Source organism: Cherax quadricarinatus, chromosome 78 (assembly GCF_038502225.1).
Source record: "Cherax quadricarinatus isolate ZL_2023a chromosome 78, ASM3850222v1, whole genome shotgun sequence".
Classification (NCBI taxonomy): domain Eukaryota; kingdom Metazoa; phylum Arthropoda; class Malacostraca; order Decapoda; family Parastacidae; genus Cherax; species Cherax quadricarinatus.
In genome coordinates this window covers 13440904-13458260 of record NC_091369.1, presented here as the reverse complement: position 1 = coordinate 13458260, position 17357 = coordinate 13440904, and the positions used below count along the sequence as shown (strand labels likewise).

At 41.7% G+C, this 17357-nt stretch overlaps 1 protein-coding gene across 2 annotated transcripts in view; it reads left to right on the top strand.

Moving 5' to 3' along the window:
- Nucleotides 1-5386: 5386 nt before the first annotated feature.
- The window catches only part of LOC128701505 (kielin/chordin-like protein), a 45457-nt gene continuing 33486 nt past the window's right edge, over nt 5387-17357 (top strand). Inside the window, exons 1-6 of one of the 2 annotated variants that reach the window (XM_053795206.2) lie at nt 5387-5656; nt 6767-6898; nt 8661-8795; nt 9352-9510; nt 10900-11122; nt 14427-14624. In XM_053795206.2, the coding sequence (XP_053651181.2) occupies nt 5509-5656; nt 6767-6898; nt 8661-8795; nt 9352-9510; nt 10900-11122; nt 14427-14624 (995 nt within the window). In that variant the 5' untranslated portion in view covers nt 5387-5508. Of the gene's footprint in view, nt 5657-6766; nt 6964-8660; nt 8796-9351; nt 9511-10899; nt 11123-14426; nt 14625-17357 lie in introns of both variants that reach the window. The other variant, XM_070101736.1, reaches the window with a different exon arrangement.

Here is a 17357-nt window from a genome sequence, read left to right as displayed (position 1 = left end):
AAATTAATGAATAGAAAAAGAAATAATAATTCACAAAGATAAACACTTTATTATTTATTAAAGCAAACATAAAACAGTGAAACATGAAAGGTATATCCTATTTGAAAGAAAAATGAAAAAGGAAATGTCCTGAGTCTGCGTACATAACAGGTAGATAGATCAAACATGGGACGTCTCTGGACGTTAGTCAGTCTCCTTCAATTCTTCTCATTGATTGGCAGGTGACCCAATCTGTCATTCCAAGCTGGAAAGAGAGACATGTTACCCACTGCTTAAGAAATCACTCTCCATGATAAGTACAATACCTAAAAGACGTGGTGATTATTCTGGCCACAAAATAGAGCGAAACACCAACGTCAAAGACCTGGGAGTGATCATGTCGGAGGATCTCACCTTCAAGGACCCTAACATTGTATCAATCGCATCTGCTAGAAAAATGACAGGATGGATAATGAGAACCTTCAAAACTAGGGAGGCCAAGCCCATGATGACACTCTTCAGGTCACTTGTTCTATCTAGGCTGGAATATTGCTGCACAGTAACAGCACCTTTCAAGGCAGGTGAAATTGCTGACCTAGAAAATGTACAGAGAACTTTCACAGCGCGCATAACGGAGATAAAACACCTCAATTACTGGGAGCGCTTGAGGTTCCTAAACCTGTATTCCCTGGAACGCAGGCGGGAGAGATACATGATTATATACACCTGGAAAATCCTAGAGGGACTAGTACCGAACTTGCACACGAAAATCACTCACTACGAAAGCAAAAGACTTGGCAGACGATGCAACATCCCCCCAATGAAAAGCAGGGGTGTCACTAGCACGTTAAGAGACCATACAATAAGTGTCAGGGGCCCAAGACTGTTCAACTGCCTCCCAGCACACATAAGGGGGATTACCAACAGACCCCTGGCAGTCTTCAAGCTGGCACTGGACAAGCACCTAAAGTCAGTTCCTGATCAGCCGGGCTGTGGCTCGTACGTTGGTTTGCGTGCAGCCAGCAGCAACAGCCTGGTTGATCAGGCTCTGATCCACCAGGAGGCCTGGTCACAGACCGGGCCACGGGGGCGTTGACCCCCGGAACTCTCTCCAGGTAAACTCCAGGTTTAAGAGATATCAAGGCTGAAAGGACTAAGTTTATTATTGGTCAAAAGTGAAGCTTTCAACCAATAAGTCCACTAAAATATGAGCAGGTGTGTACTTACAGTAGTGCTGGGAGCTGTGAGTCGAGTGATTACTGTTTGACCGGAGCCCCACACGGAGGGGGATAGCGGGAGCTAGACTTACCCTACCTTAACAAGCAGCCGGCAATCAAACTATCACTTTCGGGGTGGGGGAAAAAGGGAGGGATAGCGGGAGCTAGACTTCCCCTACCTTAACAAGTAGCCGGCAATCAAACTATTGTTACCATATACTTGCTCGCTACTCCTATCTGTTGAACTTTTCCCTCACAGCGGTAAAAACTCCTATGGATATTTTCCTCATCTGCAATACCTTCAAGGGGGTGGGACAGGAGTGCCTTGATGCTGGTAATGGATAATGAGTAATGGGACTTCCTCCCCTTCCTTATATCGAACCTGATTGCCTCCCATTCCTAAGGCGCTCTATCAGTCATATGGATTTAGCGTTTCCCCGTGAATACAATAATAATTCAGATATACAGTCTTGCGTTCCTCGACAGTAGTGAATTATGACAGTATACAAGTCTGGAGAGTATACAAGTGCCATAAAAAGTAACTTCATTGCCTTAGCTTTCTTATTTCGACATTTAGCCCTACGATAGCAGCCTGTACGACTACACACGAGCTCTCCATATTTTGGTGGCGACTCTAACACACTCGTTTGTGATTTTCATGTGAGCAGTATCCCTCTCTTGTAAGCTGAGGCATACAAGAGAGGGATCGCTGAATTTGCAGACATTGTGATAGCTTGATTAAAAGAAGGATGCCAGAGCTTCGAAGTCGTGAGGCGTGGAACACAAGAGGATCGTGATGATGAAGCTTGAGGCGGCGGTGAAGGTGAGTTGCCCTGAGAAACAAGGGACGGTGGCAGTGAGAGTGGACATTTGTTAGATCTGCATCGATTACTGATGTGATGGATATGTCGGGCAAGGCGTTGCCGCGAATTTTTCCTTTACTGAGGATGAGGTCAGTGATGTGGCGCTACTAGGCCCTCGATCAGTCTGAGGGGCCTGTGACACAGTAAAGTGAAGCAGCCGGGAAAAAAACGAGGCGTTCTATCGAGATAGGAGAGACGGGGGCTTGGTGTGCTAGGACACTAGCAGTACCGACAGATTCGGATGATGTTTTAACACTGTCGCATAAGCGACCTGAAAAGAAATCCTAGGCAGAAATGCCCTGGGGTTTTGGAAATGTCAGAATCAAGTTCACCAATGTCAAGTAGCCCACCTTATCGAGGGTTGCTTCCCCCAAAAGTGCTTTAGATATAAGCTCTATGGATAAACGTAAAAATAAACTAAGGAAGAACTTACATTTGGTAGGCCTTAGATTTCTAATCATGAACGCTAATGACCTTTTCTGCACTGACAAAGTAAGGTGCTTGCCAAGTACGATTTGCAAATAAAGGGTGGAGGTGGCGTGTTTTGCAAGAGCACATCATCAAGGACGTGAATGATCTGGAGGTCCCAGGATATGTAGGTAATGTGTTGCCTACGATCCATCTTGAAGGTGTAGTGGCTCTGTTGGTAGGGGCATCAAGCTCTATTGTTTACCATTGATGTGAAAACGGAGATGAGCGTCGTATCATCCGTGTGGAGGAGTAATGGCAGAGTACTTCTGTGTCACTAATATGCATGTACTCGCCAGAAGACGATATGAGGATGAAAGATGATTCTCAGAGAAGATTTTCTTAGGGCATTTGAATTGTGTGGTATGCAGGAGGGATGTTACCTCAACTCACGAAATAGTATTAACATCTAGTTGGATGAATCTTATTGTAGCCAGCTGGCTACAATAAGATTCATCCAACAGTGAGTAATCTTATTGTAGTCAGCTGGCTACAATAAGATTACTCACTGGCCTGGAGTTTTAGGACTAACTTGCCATGGGTCCAATTCCCACCCGTTCCGAGGTTTGATGTTACATCGAGTAAGCCAGTACATTATTCCCAGGTGCTATGTGAAGTGTTCGTTAGAAAAACTTGTGCTATACGACTGAAGTGGCATCAGTATATAAATATGTGAGGAGTTACAGAGCGATGCTAGAGGATTTATGACATCTCCCGTGAGCGTATTTTCAGTTTATCTGGAGTTTATCTGGAGAGAGTTCCGGGGGTCAACGCCCCCGCGGCCCGGTCTGTGACCAGGCCTCCTTAGGTCAGTGTCCCAGGATGCGACCCACACCAGTCGACTAACACCCAGGTACCCATTTTACTGATGGGGAACATAGACAACAGGTGGAAAGAAACACGTCCAATGTTTCTACTCTGGCTGGGAATCGAACCCAGGCCCTCACCGTGTGAAGCGAGAGCGTTAACCACCAGGCCACCAGATCTTGCCGGCGGTATTCTCTTACCACAGCTGTGATTACGGAGATAATGCGGGATTAACTGATACTGAGTCGCAAAGCTTATTGGAAGCTGAATACCAGGATCATGACGAACGAGGAAAGGGTTGTGAGGTTTGAGAGTTGGTGAGAGGGAGACCACTAGAGGGAGAGTGATGAGGGCTTGGTGCGAGGTGGAGAAGTAATACACAGGTTTTATGTTGAGGCAAAACGATAAGCTCATTTTTACGAGATACTGGTTATTAAATGAGTCAGTGTTGCCGGGAGGGCGCTGCTAAGTGTACAGAGTGAGAGATTTAAGGCTCTGGCCCCGGGGTTTGCACAGTGAGCGATAAGAAAAGCCTGAAGAACCTGAAGCGGAGATGTTATGTGGTGACAAGCCTTCTGCATGCATTTTAAGGGGAACGTGAGTTTCCTTGTCTCCTTTTCCCTATAATCTACCTTGTCCATAATCACTATTGCATTTGCTTTGTCTGCTTTCGTAAGGTGAAGTCCAGGATCTTTCCTTAACAAATATTTAAGGACAAATCGAATTACCTTCAAAGTCCTTTTATGGCATTTTATAGGAAGACGTTTCGTCCGCCAGTTATGACAAAAACCCTGGTGGGCGAAACGCCTTCTCCCTAATATGCCACAAACTGCATATATCTTAATAAAATGGCTAATGTCACTTACGGTTTGAAAAGGCACACGAGCAAATACTGGGACCTATTTCTAAGAAATAAAAATCATGTTACGGTCCGTAGACCACGAAGTGGTCAAGGGCCCAGGACCGAAACGCTTCTTAATATAAACTGGCATGTCCAAGTGCTTGTTCACGTGTCTGATTTTAACCATTATTCAGTAACCATTACTAAGGTTTGTACCGCTGTCTCTTCCGTCTTTCTTCCGCCAGTCGAGCGAGTTGATTGCCCCTTTTCCTTCCTTTTTTTTTTTTACTCTCTTCCAGTATTTATTTCTTCAGTTTTCCCATAGTCGTGTATCGGAAATCTGTCCTCGTTGATCTTCATATTATTTTCTGCGGGCCACTGGAAAATTGGATTTATATCGGACTTCAGATTTTCTCTGTCCTCGAAGGATGTCACTCTGATGATGATGATGATGATAATAATACTAATAATAATAATATAATATGAAATGCTACTGCTAACAATAATTTATTATTTTTATATAATAATTTATTATTATATTTGTGACAATCAGTTGATTTTTAATAAGGAATGGAACAAATTAAATGTCAAATTAAAGACCCCAGTAAAGATCATTGTAAAAATAAGATTTAAGATTATATCTTTATATTTGTTACGGTGGATCGGTAAGCCAGCAGAAGGCTTCAGTCGTATGATCACAAGTTCCAATGAATGGGTTATCATGTGACTAAAGTCGGGCTTCAGGAGAGACTGCTACATTTCTCCTGCCAAACAAAATAATGCCACCATGAATCAGAACAAAACCAGGAGGATTTTAGATGCAATATTACCAATGATTAAACCCCTAACTCAACCGTCCTTCTCTTGTTTATACAAGACAAAAATTTTTAAATTTCATTTTAAACCACAAAGTGTTTAATTTTTGCCAAATAGATAACATAAGTTCTGGCGTGAAATTTTTTTTTTTAGTTTGTAACCCAGATAACAAGAATGATATAGCTCAGTAATGAATGTAGTAGTATTGAGAATATTGTTTAATAGTTCTCGGTAAAGCCATTTTTTTATTGTTGTTTCGTAACCTAGCAACCCAGGCTGCCAAGGACGAGGAGTCGACGCCAATGCCACCTATTGAGCGGCAGCATAACTACGTAACAAGGTAATGAATAATACGTTCTCTTTTAACAGGTTTGTCATTCTTATAGCTGTAAGTCGTCGACACTCCTCACTCAGTTTACTGATTGTTGAGGTTGTGTGTATATACTGGGAACTGGTTCCTAAACTTTCGGGATAACTCTACGTTGTTCACTGTTATTTATTTTAAATTAGGTGTTTTATGTTAGTAAACTATAGTTTCCTGGACTTGTTCAGTATTATCTGTGACTGGTGGTTGTGGTCGATCATGACACGACCAGACTGTCTGGTCTTGTCGCTGCTGCTGCCTCTGTTGTTACTTCCTCCATCAAGGCCTCTGCCCGTTCAAGGTATTTATTTTCACTTTAGAATTTTCAACTCACTAGTGTCACATGCCATTTTCAGGCCTTTCGGTAAAATTTGAGAAGAGGGGATGGGGATACTTTTGGTACAATGGAATTTTCCGTATAAACGAGCAGTTTAATTTGTACCTGTTCAGTGTTAGAATTTCATACTGAGACTCGCTGGTGAAGCAGTCCATGGCCCAGTGTCTTAAGCACTGGCCTCTTTCCAGTTTCTCAATAGTACACTAGACCCATGTCAATTAGACTGCTAGCGGGCCGGTGGCAGTATAAACAAGTTAAGAACTGGAGAATATGGTTCTTAAGAGTATAAAATCCTCTGTATTTAGCATGGAGATCAACTTTAGATTTTGCGAATATTTTTTCTACGGTAACTTTGTCTTTAAACATTAAATGAGATATAATGCATTAAACAAGGTAAATGTTGCGTCCATGGACAGTTTTTTTCTCGCATAGATAAGGGTATGTACAATCTCCAATATACATTGGTGTGTGCATTGGAGAGAGAGATTTTGCAACAATAGACATTCTAATAATGTTGATAGACTTACCGACAGTGTTGGATAAAAAGGCACATGTGCAACTTATTATTCAATAAATTTAATGTCGCATTAGTTACGTGTCCTTTTACCCAACAACTCTAGAGATATAAGTATGTTATATTGAAATTCATCCCACCCATTTAAAATAGAAAAATTTTACCTTTAAATATTGTAGGAGAAAGAATGTAGATGGGACGAATTTTAATGTAATTGATAATTATATCTCGTTGTGTTTCCGGCATCAAGGGGCTTTTAGGGTAGCCCTTTGTAGATTTCAGGGTTTTAGGGTGATCTCGTGCAAGTTTCAGGTTGGTCTCATGCAAGTTTCAGGTTGGTCTCTTCTACCAATATCTACGGGTAAAAGAGCTCCCCTCTAGCGAGGTTCCTTGACGCTAGTGAGGGGCTCTTGATCTAGGGAATTGCATCTGTATTCCAGTTGCCTGAATGCCTTCCATCCCCCCACACAGGTACTGTATAATCCTACGGGTTTAGCGCTCCTCCATAATTATAATACTGGTAAAAAAAATTTTGTTTACTGCCACTTTTCTATTTACAGATGAGTTGGGTATAAACAACGGGAAACCCTGCATTAACCCAGAAGAATGTTGCAAGTTCCCGATGACCTCTGAAGAGTTCCTGCAGTGCGGCCGTGAGCATGGTTGCTACCCCGTCTCCTGTGGCAACCATGGTAGGCCGCTCTAACAGTGAACCACAACAATGTCATGATAAATACACCAGCATTTCAGCAGTGTTGTAAGATATGTCAAATGTTTATACAATTTTTTAAATATACAATATACACGATGCCAAGTTGAGAAGTTACTTCTTAGTGTATTAAATAAAAGCTTCAGACTCCTTAACTTGCTAGATTAAATGTTTTTTTTGGTAGCGGTTTATTCCATAGAATGTATGAATTAGCTTGTGGATTATTTTGAAATCGCATATCCATAGCTCGAATAATAATCATAAGTGTCAAAGCCCAGGTTGCCAGTGTTAATAGTTAAAAGAAAGATGTAGTGAAATCTTGTCATCCATTTGTTAATGAAAGAAGGTACTAGAGAAGCCATCTTAACTCTCGTTAGAAAACTGTGGCCACAGTAAAGTTCAGAGTTTTTCTACTCCCGGAGCCTGGCCATGGGTCAGGCTTGTCTGGTCAACCAGGCTGTTGCTGGTCCACAGCCCCACATATCCATCACAGCTTGGTTAACCTGGCACCTGGTGAAGATATTTGTCCAGTTTCCTCTTGGACACTTTCACACTTGTCTCAGCAGTGTTTCTGATATCGTCTGGTAAGATGTTGAATAATCTGGCACCACAAATGTTGATACAGTATTCCCCGATTGTTCTCACTACACTCGTGCTTTCCACCAGGAACCGTGAGAGTAGACACGTATGCAACATCTGGGTGTCTTTAATGTAGACGTTTCTCCATCAAGTGACTATCAATACAAGCTCAAGGACGTGAATGGAAGACAGACGAACTGTATAGAAAAAATGAGGTAGCTGGGGCTGATTACCTCATCTTTTCTATATAGTTCTTCTGCCTTCCATTCACGTCCTTGAACTTGTATTGATAGTCACTGGATGGTGAAACGTCTACATTAAAGATGCCCAGATGTTGCATATGTCTAATTTTCATCTTGTCGGTATTGTACACCACGTAAAACGGTGAGAGTAGCGGCAGTGAATAAAATACGGGGTTTTAAGGCAAATATCAGATAGGAAGTAAACTGACACACCTTCCATTATTACATAACTGTTGTAGATGGAGCTTCCTGCAGCATTATAGAGGAAAGTTTCCTCAGACATGTGCAGGTCTGACTAGCTCGAACGAGGTACTGAATTAAGAGAAATTGCATTTTCTGAATCTAAAAAGAATTTCAAACTACTGTGGCACTCTTCTCTCAAGGAACATTAATTTAAACAAGTAATTTAAGACTATTTTAAAGAAAAGCAGGAGAGGAAACAGACCTTGCCGACTAGAACAAAAGTTGTACAAAAAAAAAACTGGAACCGATACGCAACCAGATAAACAGCTTTAGTTTGCAGAGGTCGTAAAAATCCAAATATTTATTCCCTACCTAACAAGAGGCTTTGGAATCTACCAGCCAAGATAGAAATTAATTACTTTCATAATTTAAACACTCATACTGGTATGATTAGTGTCTTTGGCGCTTCAACACTAAGGAAAGATTATTCGGATTGTAATTAGTTTTAGAACTGGATAATTCTTAAAAAGGTGCAAGATTAAAAATGTCAAAAAAGCCTGTACAGACATTTTTGTTTGCTATATTAGTTAAACTTTACTAATGTTTATTGATGCTTCATGAAAGTAACTTTTAACATATATATATATATATATATATATATATATATATATTTTTTTTTTTTTTTTTTTTGGGGGGGGGGGGTAATTTTCGCAACCAAATGTAAGTGCACAAATCTTGCAGGAAGTGGAAAAGTTGCGGTGCATGAAGACTGCAGTGGAGCCTGGTCATGTTGTAGGTTTGAGCCTGAATCTGCAGAGTTCAACCGGTGTTGTGAGCGCCATGGATGTTACCCATTATGTGACCAGAGTTCTGAAGGTAATGTATTGACTAAACTTCAGTTGAGCTAACTTTCATAAGCGAATATTGTATATAAAGGAGTCTGTGTATTTTATTATAAAGATCCACGACTTCCACTTCACACTTATAACGTATATAAGCTGGTCATATATACTGCTTAGCCTGTTGTGTGCCGTTCGTGTCTTAACCACTTCACAAGCTGCTTGCACGGTTTAAACCCCTCTTGACACTGAGCCGCCTTTATAGTTCTGGAATTTGGGAAATTTCTGCCTAGTGGCACTTAGTGACTTAATGAAGACGCCTTGAACGAAGTATTTGGTGTTACTTTTCCTTTAATTGGATCGAACCTAATTACCTTCCCTTCCCCAGATGTTATGTTCCTTGGGGAAGGGAAAAGAATCTTCCAATACTAGTTCCTTCTTCTGTACTTCACTGGGTGTATCCATTTGTGCTAGATAGTTTTCTTGACTAAAACTCAAAATGTTCGGTTTTCATTTTAAATTTGCATTTTATTGCTAGATGCAGTTGGGTGAAGCGATGAATTTTTCCTCTATTAAAGAGATATCTTACACAGGTTGTTGCTATGATGACGTGATGTACCGATGGGGTAGCGTGGTAGAAGAGTTGCCAGGGCTGTGCCTGGAGCTGGTGTGTGCAGCACAAATGTCCACCACACAGCCTTCCTTTACTGCTGTTATTGTACCACGGAAATTACCTGCACATCTTTGTCGAGGTGAGATTAGGTGTTTGACAGCTGTGGATCTTTGTGTGTGTGTGTGTGTGTGTGTGTGTGTGTGAATAGCTTAATGTACTTCAGGGAGAAAACTGCAAACAATGCAGTATTTTCATTAACATTTCGAGCTTCTCTAGTTGCGTCAGTGTAGGACAGATTTAAGACAAGAGCCAGCTTCCCAGCTTCCACCAAAGCTTCAACCTTTTAATATATCATCAGAGCCTCAGAGAAACTTGGGTAATCCCTAGTTTGTGCCAGAGATTATAACTTTTCAAGGAGAAAGCCAGTTTATATACAGTAGTTCACGTAAAACTTAAATATAGCTTATTAATGCATTATTCATTTAGTGTACCGTAGGTGAGTGTTTAATTTCAAGATTAGGAAACTTAGTCGGCTCACAACAGATGAATCTGGACTTACTCTCGGTAATCTAGTCCAGGGGTCCCCATCCTGTGGCCCTTGTAAGAAATTGATGCAACCATCACATGAAATTATAAATTTACTTTCATGTAGGTTCCTCACTGCACAATGTCAACAATTACAAAATATTTAAAACCGCTTTACCCCAAAGCCTTATCGCCACCTCTAACAACCCCTTTTCACTTCTAATGCACATGATTATGTGGATATAGATGGCAACTGTTGCCCCTCTAAATTTGGCTTTTCAAATTGACTATCGACGAGTCTCGTTACACCTGGTCACTTAGTATGCTGAATGTCAACGTTGTAGTTTATGGTAATTCAATAACATTAGTAGATCTTATAAAATGTATTGGGCGCTCGTGATAGCAACTTGAAAGTTATTATAAAAAGTAATTTTCATTCTTTTGAATAAGTTAAGCTTAATGTGTGAACGCAGTTTAAACAAACTTTGTGGTTGCTTACCAGGTGGAGTGTGACCTCGGGAGACTGGTAGTTGTTAGGCCATAAACAAACAAACAAACAAAGAATATTTAAAAAAAATTATTATTCTTGAATGTATTAGTTAAGAGGTTATGTAATTTGAACAATACTATTTGTCCAATTTAGCATTTTTACGCATAGAGGAGGCCTGGTGACAGACCGGGCCGCGGGGGCGTTGACCCCCGGAACTCTCTCCAGGTAAATAGATCTATCAGTGATGTGGGTGTAAACAGGAAGGGACAAGAGGGGGCATTTACTCCTTGTATTTCGCAGCAATAGTTTTTCCTTAGATGCAGATTTTTGCATTAATAAAATGTGTGTTTTTTGCAAACTGAATTTATATTTATCAACTTGGTGTAAAAACTATTCTTTACAGGACCTCTAAATTACTTCTCTGTAATACTTTTAGCCGTTACATTAAAAGTTTTTTTTTTTTCTCTAAAAATTTGTGGGCGCCAATGTTCACTGAGTACGCTGACTTCACAGAAGTGGGATGTGAGAACTATGTCAACAACGTTTGTGTTGATGCCACTGGGCTTCTGAGAGACGAAGGTGCAAAGTGGTATCCAGATGAGTGTCAAGAGTGCACGTGTAGAGGGAGCGCTGTGTTGTGCACCAGGTTGCAACCATCGTGTCCTCCACCGCCCCACAGTTATTGTGTTGAAGTTCCCGATACCTGCTGTCCACGCTGGAAGTGCTCAGTCCCTCAGTAAGTTAAATGTCTAAGTTGTTGCATATTATTTTGATGTATAATCACGTGTTTGTGTTTGTTTGTGTTTGTGTTTGTTTGTGTTTGTTTGTGTTTGTGTTTGTGTTTGTTTGTGTTTGTTTGTTTGTGTTTGTTTGTGTTTGTGTTTGTTTGTGTTTGTTTGTGTTTGTGTTTGTGTTTGTTTGTGTTTGTTTGTGTTTGTGTTTGTTTGTGTTTGTTTGTGTTTGTTTGTGTTTGTTTGTGTTTGTTTGTTTGTTTGTGTTTGTTTGTGTTTGTGTTTGTTTGTGTTTGTGTTTGTTTGTGTTTGTTTGTGTTTGTTTGTGTTTGTTTGTTTGTTTGTGTTTGTTTGTGTTTGTTTGTGTTTGTTTGTGTTTGTGTTTGTGTGTGTTTGTGTGTTTGTGTGTGTTTTTGTTTTCGTGTTTGTGTGTTTGTTTTCGTGTTTGTTTTCGTGTTTTTGTTTTCGTGTTTGTGTTTGTGTGTTTGTGTGTGTGTGTGTGTGTTTTTGTTTTCGTGTTTGTGTGTGTTTGTTTTCGTGTTTGTGTTTGTTTTCGTGTTTGTGTTTGTGTGTGTGTGTGTAAATCTGGTGTTCGTTTCAACGTTATCACTAGTATATGTACAAATATATATCGATGAAATATATCGATGACTTGCAGTTGTAAATGCCCAACTCTAGTAGACAAGATTTAAATTTATCAAATCTTATCGTAAAAAATTGTGGTTCGGCTTGCTGAAAACTTTGACTTTATCCAAGAGTAAATTTAATAGCATTTCTTCACTGATGCAAAATGCTCATCAGGCTTTGCAACGTCCCCGCGGTGAGGGGCGGGGGAGCCACGAGTGCGCTCGGGCCGAAACGTCGTCGTAAGCTCCCTTCTATGTGCAGGTTATTTGTGTATTGCTCCAGTCGCGGTATTGTGCCTTTTTTTATTTAACAAGGTGAGTGTCAGGGGCCCGGGACTGTTCGGCTGCCTCCTGGCGTGCATGGGGGTAGGGGGAACATGCGAGTGGGCCCCTGGCTGTCTCCGGGAGGGCGCTGGACGGGCGCCTGGGGTCGGTGCCTGACCACCTGGGCTGTGGTTCGTGCATCGGTTTGCGTGAGGCCAACGGTAACAGCCTGGTTGATCAAGCCTTGGTCCACCACGAGGCCTGATCAGACCGAGCCACGGGGGCATTGACCCCCGAAACCCTCTCCAGATATACTCCAGGTAAACATATGAGGGACATTTAGATATCAACAAAGGGGGACCTTTTAAGAGGTTGCCTCAATTTTTTTTTCTTCCAATTTTTCGATTTTATTTTGCTCATCAATATAGACCGCCCCGTCCAACCTACTTCAAAATTTTAACCCTTGTAACAGTTGGTATGTTCACGTGCCCTGTGACGAAGTTTTTCTGAACCCTTTCCAGGCATCCTGGAATGATGGCTCATAACTAACAAAATTCTCAGATCTCGCAGGAACCTAAATATTGTTCTGGTCCTCGCAGACTGGCTCCAAAAAAAAAAAATACTTTTAATCTTCCACCAGGAGACCAAATTATGGAATTAAAAGCACGCTTCATCGTTGGAAGACAAGATGAAGTACGTATAAGGTTTAAAGATAGTGTAAGTTCTGTTAAGTCATTACTGTAAAAAATGTATATTCACGCGGTGCAAAATTCATAAGGGTCATGCAACACCTGAGGCGTGGAATGTAATCTGGCTTTATTAAAGAAAGGAGAGAAGCTAAATTTTCTAGATTCCAGAACCGGTCACTGACGAAAAGGGATCTGATTCGCCCCCCCCCATCCCTTGTAGAATGAACAGAACCTAAACATTAAAACTACATTCATGGGTAATCTTTAAAGGTCTTGTAGCTCACTCAGCTTACACATTGAGGTCCGTGGGTCGATCCCCGGTAAGGGTGAAAAAAACTGGGTGTGTTTAAAGACACCTGCTGTCCCTGTTGACCTAGCAGTAAGTAGGTACCTGGATACTCGCCTATTTGTACTCTCCTATGTTCTTATGTTCTTATGTTATGTTCTATTTGTGGTTGCAGGGGTCGAGTCTTAGCTCTTGGCCCCGCCTCTTCACCGGTTGCTACTGGGTCCTCTCTCTCCCTGCTCCATGGGTGTTAGTCGACTGGTGTGGGTCGCACCTTCGGGACAAAATAAACTTAATTTTCCATAAATGCCAGGGGCTTTCTGTATAAGTCATTGATGTCAGCTATGTCTGTATATCGTGTATTTATAGAAATTATCTGTTCCTTGGATGAAGAGCCCTTCACAAAAATGCCTCTCAAGAAGAGTTCAACATTAAAAATGTCTTGAATAATTGAAAACAAATGCACGGATAGAGAATTCGACCGGACGTTCCCGTTGCATGCTTGCAAAACTGAATTAAAAAAATTTCTGCAAGGTGGTTTAAAATCGTCACCTCATCCCCCTTCCTTTATTCATATTGAAAACGGTGTTGGGCAAACTGAAGTAAATACTGTATATTGGGTACAATTAGTGAATTAAATTTGTTACCGAGGATGTTATTCAGACTAATTGCCTTTGCTCTAGACCACTCGGCTACAGATGACTCAAAAGCTGGGCAGCCGTGTTTACAAGCCATGTTTCTCCCAGCTTGGGCACACCAGTGAGCCTCAAGCATAGTTTCAAGGTATTTCATTCGTCTCCTGTATGTTCTGACCTCGCAAAAGATTTTTATATCAGTGTACCATGCAGAAACAAACGGGAATATATAGAAAAACACTGCAGTCAGCAGGATGAGAACTTTTGAGGCATTTGTGGCCGGTAAATTTTATTCTGTTGAAGGAAATTCTGAAGTGACGTACTTGTTTATACTCAATACCTTAACAAGCAAAAAAAAATAAATAAAAAAAATTCTCTACCACGTAATATTAGCAGACAAAGATGTTTGTGTTTTTTTTTTTTTTCAGATTTTCTTACCCAATAAATCTAGCATTTAACCTCTTCGGTTCACACTTGGCTCACTCTGAGGTCCTGAGATCGAATCCCGGTATGGTACCGCTGGAAAGCATTAGGACATGTTTCCTTAAGACAACCTGCTGTCCCTGCTCACCCATCAGTATAAAATGGGTTCCTAGGTGTTAGTCGACTGGTGTGGGTCGCATCCTGGGAGAAAACTGACCTAATTTGCTCGAAATGCTTTGCATAACAAGCGGCTTTCTCTACAGTAGTATGTCATTGATGTCAGCTAGGCCTGTATACCTTGTGCATGTACATGTAGAAATAATTTAATCTTTATTATTATTATTATTATTTATTATTATTATTATTATTATTATTATGTGCCTTAGTGGTTGTGTAGATGGTGACGGCGTGCACAGAAGAGAGAGGGAGCAATGGCAAGATCCTAGGGACCCATGCATCCAGTTGGTTTGTACAAAGGGGATCATAATTACGTACAGGGTGTACTGTGGTCCTCTCCCAAAAATTCATCAAGGTTGCGTAGCAAAGAGGATAGATGGCCAGTGTTGTCCTCGCTGGAAGTGCCCGTGAGTATTACACTTGTATGTCATTTTTTTTTTCCAGATGTTTCTGGGTTGTATGGATGTGTATTACTGGGTAATGAATATAGATTTGAAGAATGAAGATCAAAAATTTAAGTGGCCTTGGTGAAACTGGTAGTAAATAGGAATTAAACCTAAATACTTAATTATGTGTACACAAGAAATTCTGAATGCATATGTAATTAGAAATTAAAATAGTATTTTTAGTGTCTGGTATGTCATGGGGGGTTCAGTGATGGATTTGGGTAATAAACACACGTTGGATATGTTGGTAAATGTATATTAAGGTAAGGGAGAGCACTCAGAGCCACCTTGATCTGTACCTGCCATATCTTAATTTCAATTGAGGGCAGTGCCTGAAGCACCTTTCAAAGGGTGACTCGTGATGTCATGCTAGCAGGGCAGCAGTGAGTCGTGTAACTGTTTGTAATAGTTACTGGTATGAGGCACAACTGACACGACTGACGGTTTGGCGACGCTAATGTATGGCGTCCCGACAGAGCTAATACGAACTAGAGACTACAGGCATACGGCTCTGGCTGATTCTATACAATGTCAAAGTACAAAACAGTTGAACATTATAACTATACATAATGTTATTGTAATGCATTAGAAAGTACGATAAATCACAAAGCATAGCACTTGATAAAATTAATAATTGCATTGCACTATAAAAAAATTAAGAAAGAGAAGATCGATTGATCTGTATTCATATGATATATGGATTCTGAGGAAGTATATGTACAAAGAAGGAAGCGATTAACAGAAAAGGCAAACTTGGTGCACTCTAATCTTTTACTGTTAAATCTCATCTCAACTTGGAGAGAACATACACCAAAAAAAATTTCTTGACTAATAAGTTGATACATAACACAGTTGAAATATTCTCTAGCCTAAATTATCTATCTATAGAGATTATTTACATTTAACCCCAACTTTGGTAGGGTGAGATTTACATATGCAGAATGATTATCTTATCTGGGGGTACCTCTTCAAGGGGGGCTCCTTGGCGTGGTGAAGAGGCTCTTGGTCTGAGGAATTAGACCTGTCGGTCTACTTCCTCAGACCGAACCCAATTACCCCCCAATCCCCCATTCCCTATCCCATCCTCCCCTTTTTCCTTTCCTCCTCCTCCTCCCCACCCCTCCCTTTTGCCCTTCCTTTTTTTTTCTTTTTCCCACAGACACGCTGGTTCCTAGGTAGGGGAAAGGGTACCGGGGTCCATCCCATTCTGTTGAGGTTCTTGGCAGTGGCGTAGTTTGCCGTGGAATTTGGATTGCCTGGGGATGTCCTGATCCCTCTCCAGTATCCCGGAGGGTGACTTTGGGTGTCTCTCGGGCGACGGGTGTATCTCTGGAAGCCACCTTTAGGATTCCGGGGGTGGTGGCCGAAGGAGGTATTCTTTGTGGCGAATTTCCGGCTGCCGTCTTTTGTCCACCGAGGTAGCTCGGCAGATGTGAGGTTGCTATCCCGGATTGCCGGTTTACTGGCATGATGGGTAGGGTATGGCACGGGTTCCATGCTGCATCTGCGCTACTTGCGGTGCTGAGGTCCTCTTGGGTGTGGAGGGAGATTTCTGGCCCTTTCATTCCTCCTAGGAACTATCCCTCCCTGGTCCCCCCTTTTTTTATTATTTTTATTTATTTCTTTTTTTTTTCTTAAAAACAAAAAGAAAGAAGTAACCTAACCATGGCAGCCCTAGTCCATGAACCTGCTACCCCCGGGCCCCTTCTTGATACCGCACCCCGTTCTGACCCCGCCCCATCTTTGGACCACTCCTCATGCCTCTGTACCTCTTGCCGGTGCTGTTTCCTCACCCACTTCAGGTACTGAGGCCTCGACTGACTCCTTCGATTTATCTGACCTTCGCTCTCCTCTGACTATGCTTCCGGCCTCTCCCTCTACGGTGCGGCAATTTTCGAATCTCCGGCCCATTCCACGTCGGACCAACTCTGGTCCCACGCCTAAACGACAACGACAATTACCTGCTGATGATACTTCTCCACCTTCTCGTTCTTCTCAGAAAAGATCGACACATCCTTCACTACCTTTCCACGCTGTTTCAGACTGCACAATGGACTAAATTCTTCACTTTACGACCGACTTCCTCTACTGCCTATCTTTCTGACCACAGTATTGGCAAGGCACTCCTACGCCATGTTGGTAAAGATATTTCTTTTCATGCTCTTAAGAGCGGTACGCGCATAGTCACCGTACAGAATGCTACCCAGGCTCATGAGCTTTCTCGTCTTTCCCATATCGATACTGTTCCTGTAACTATTGAAAAGCATCATTCCCTCAATTGTAGTGGTACCATCATTCTGCCCCATACCATAGTTCAACAAAATTTCCAGACATGTGGCACTGACATTCTTGAACAGCTGGAACTCCAAGATCTCCCAATCCTCAAGGTAGACACTTATGTTCTTCCTGCCAGCGGGCAGAGACGATACCCTAGCAATGTGGCTCATTTAACTTTTGACAGCCATGAACTCCCATCCTCAGTTTATGTAGTAGGACATCGGTTACAAGTTCGAAAGGTGATCCCTACACTGCAACAGTAGAAATTGCTGGCGATTTGGCCATCCAGCGAAATATTGCAGATCTATCGCCGAATGCCCAGTGTTTGGTGCCGATGACCATTCTAATACGTCTTGCAATCGACCTCCCTCTTGCCTTAATTGTCATGAGGCTCACCCTTCGTACTCTCGCCGTTGT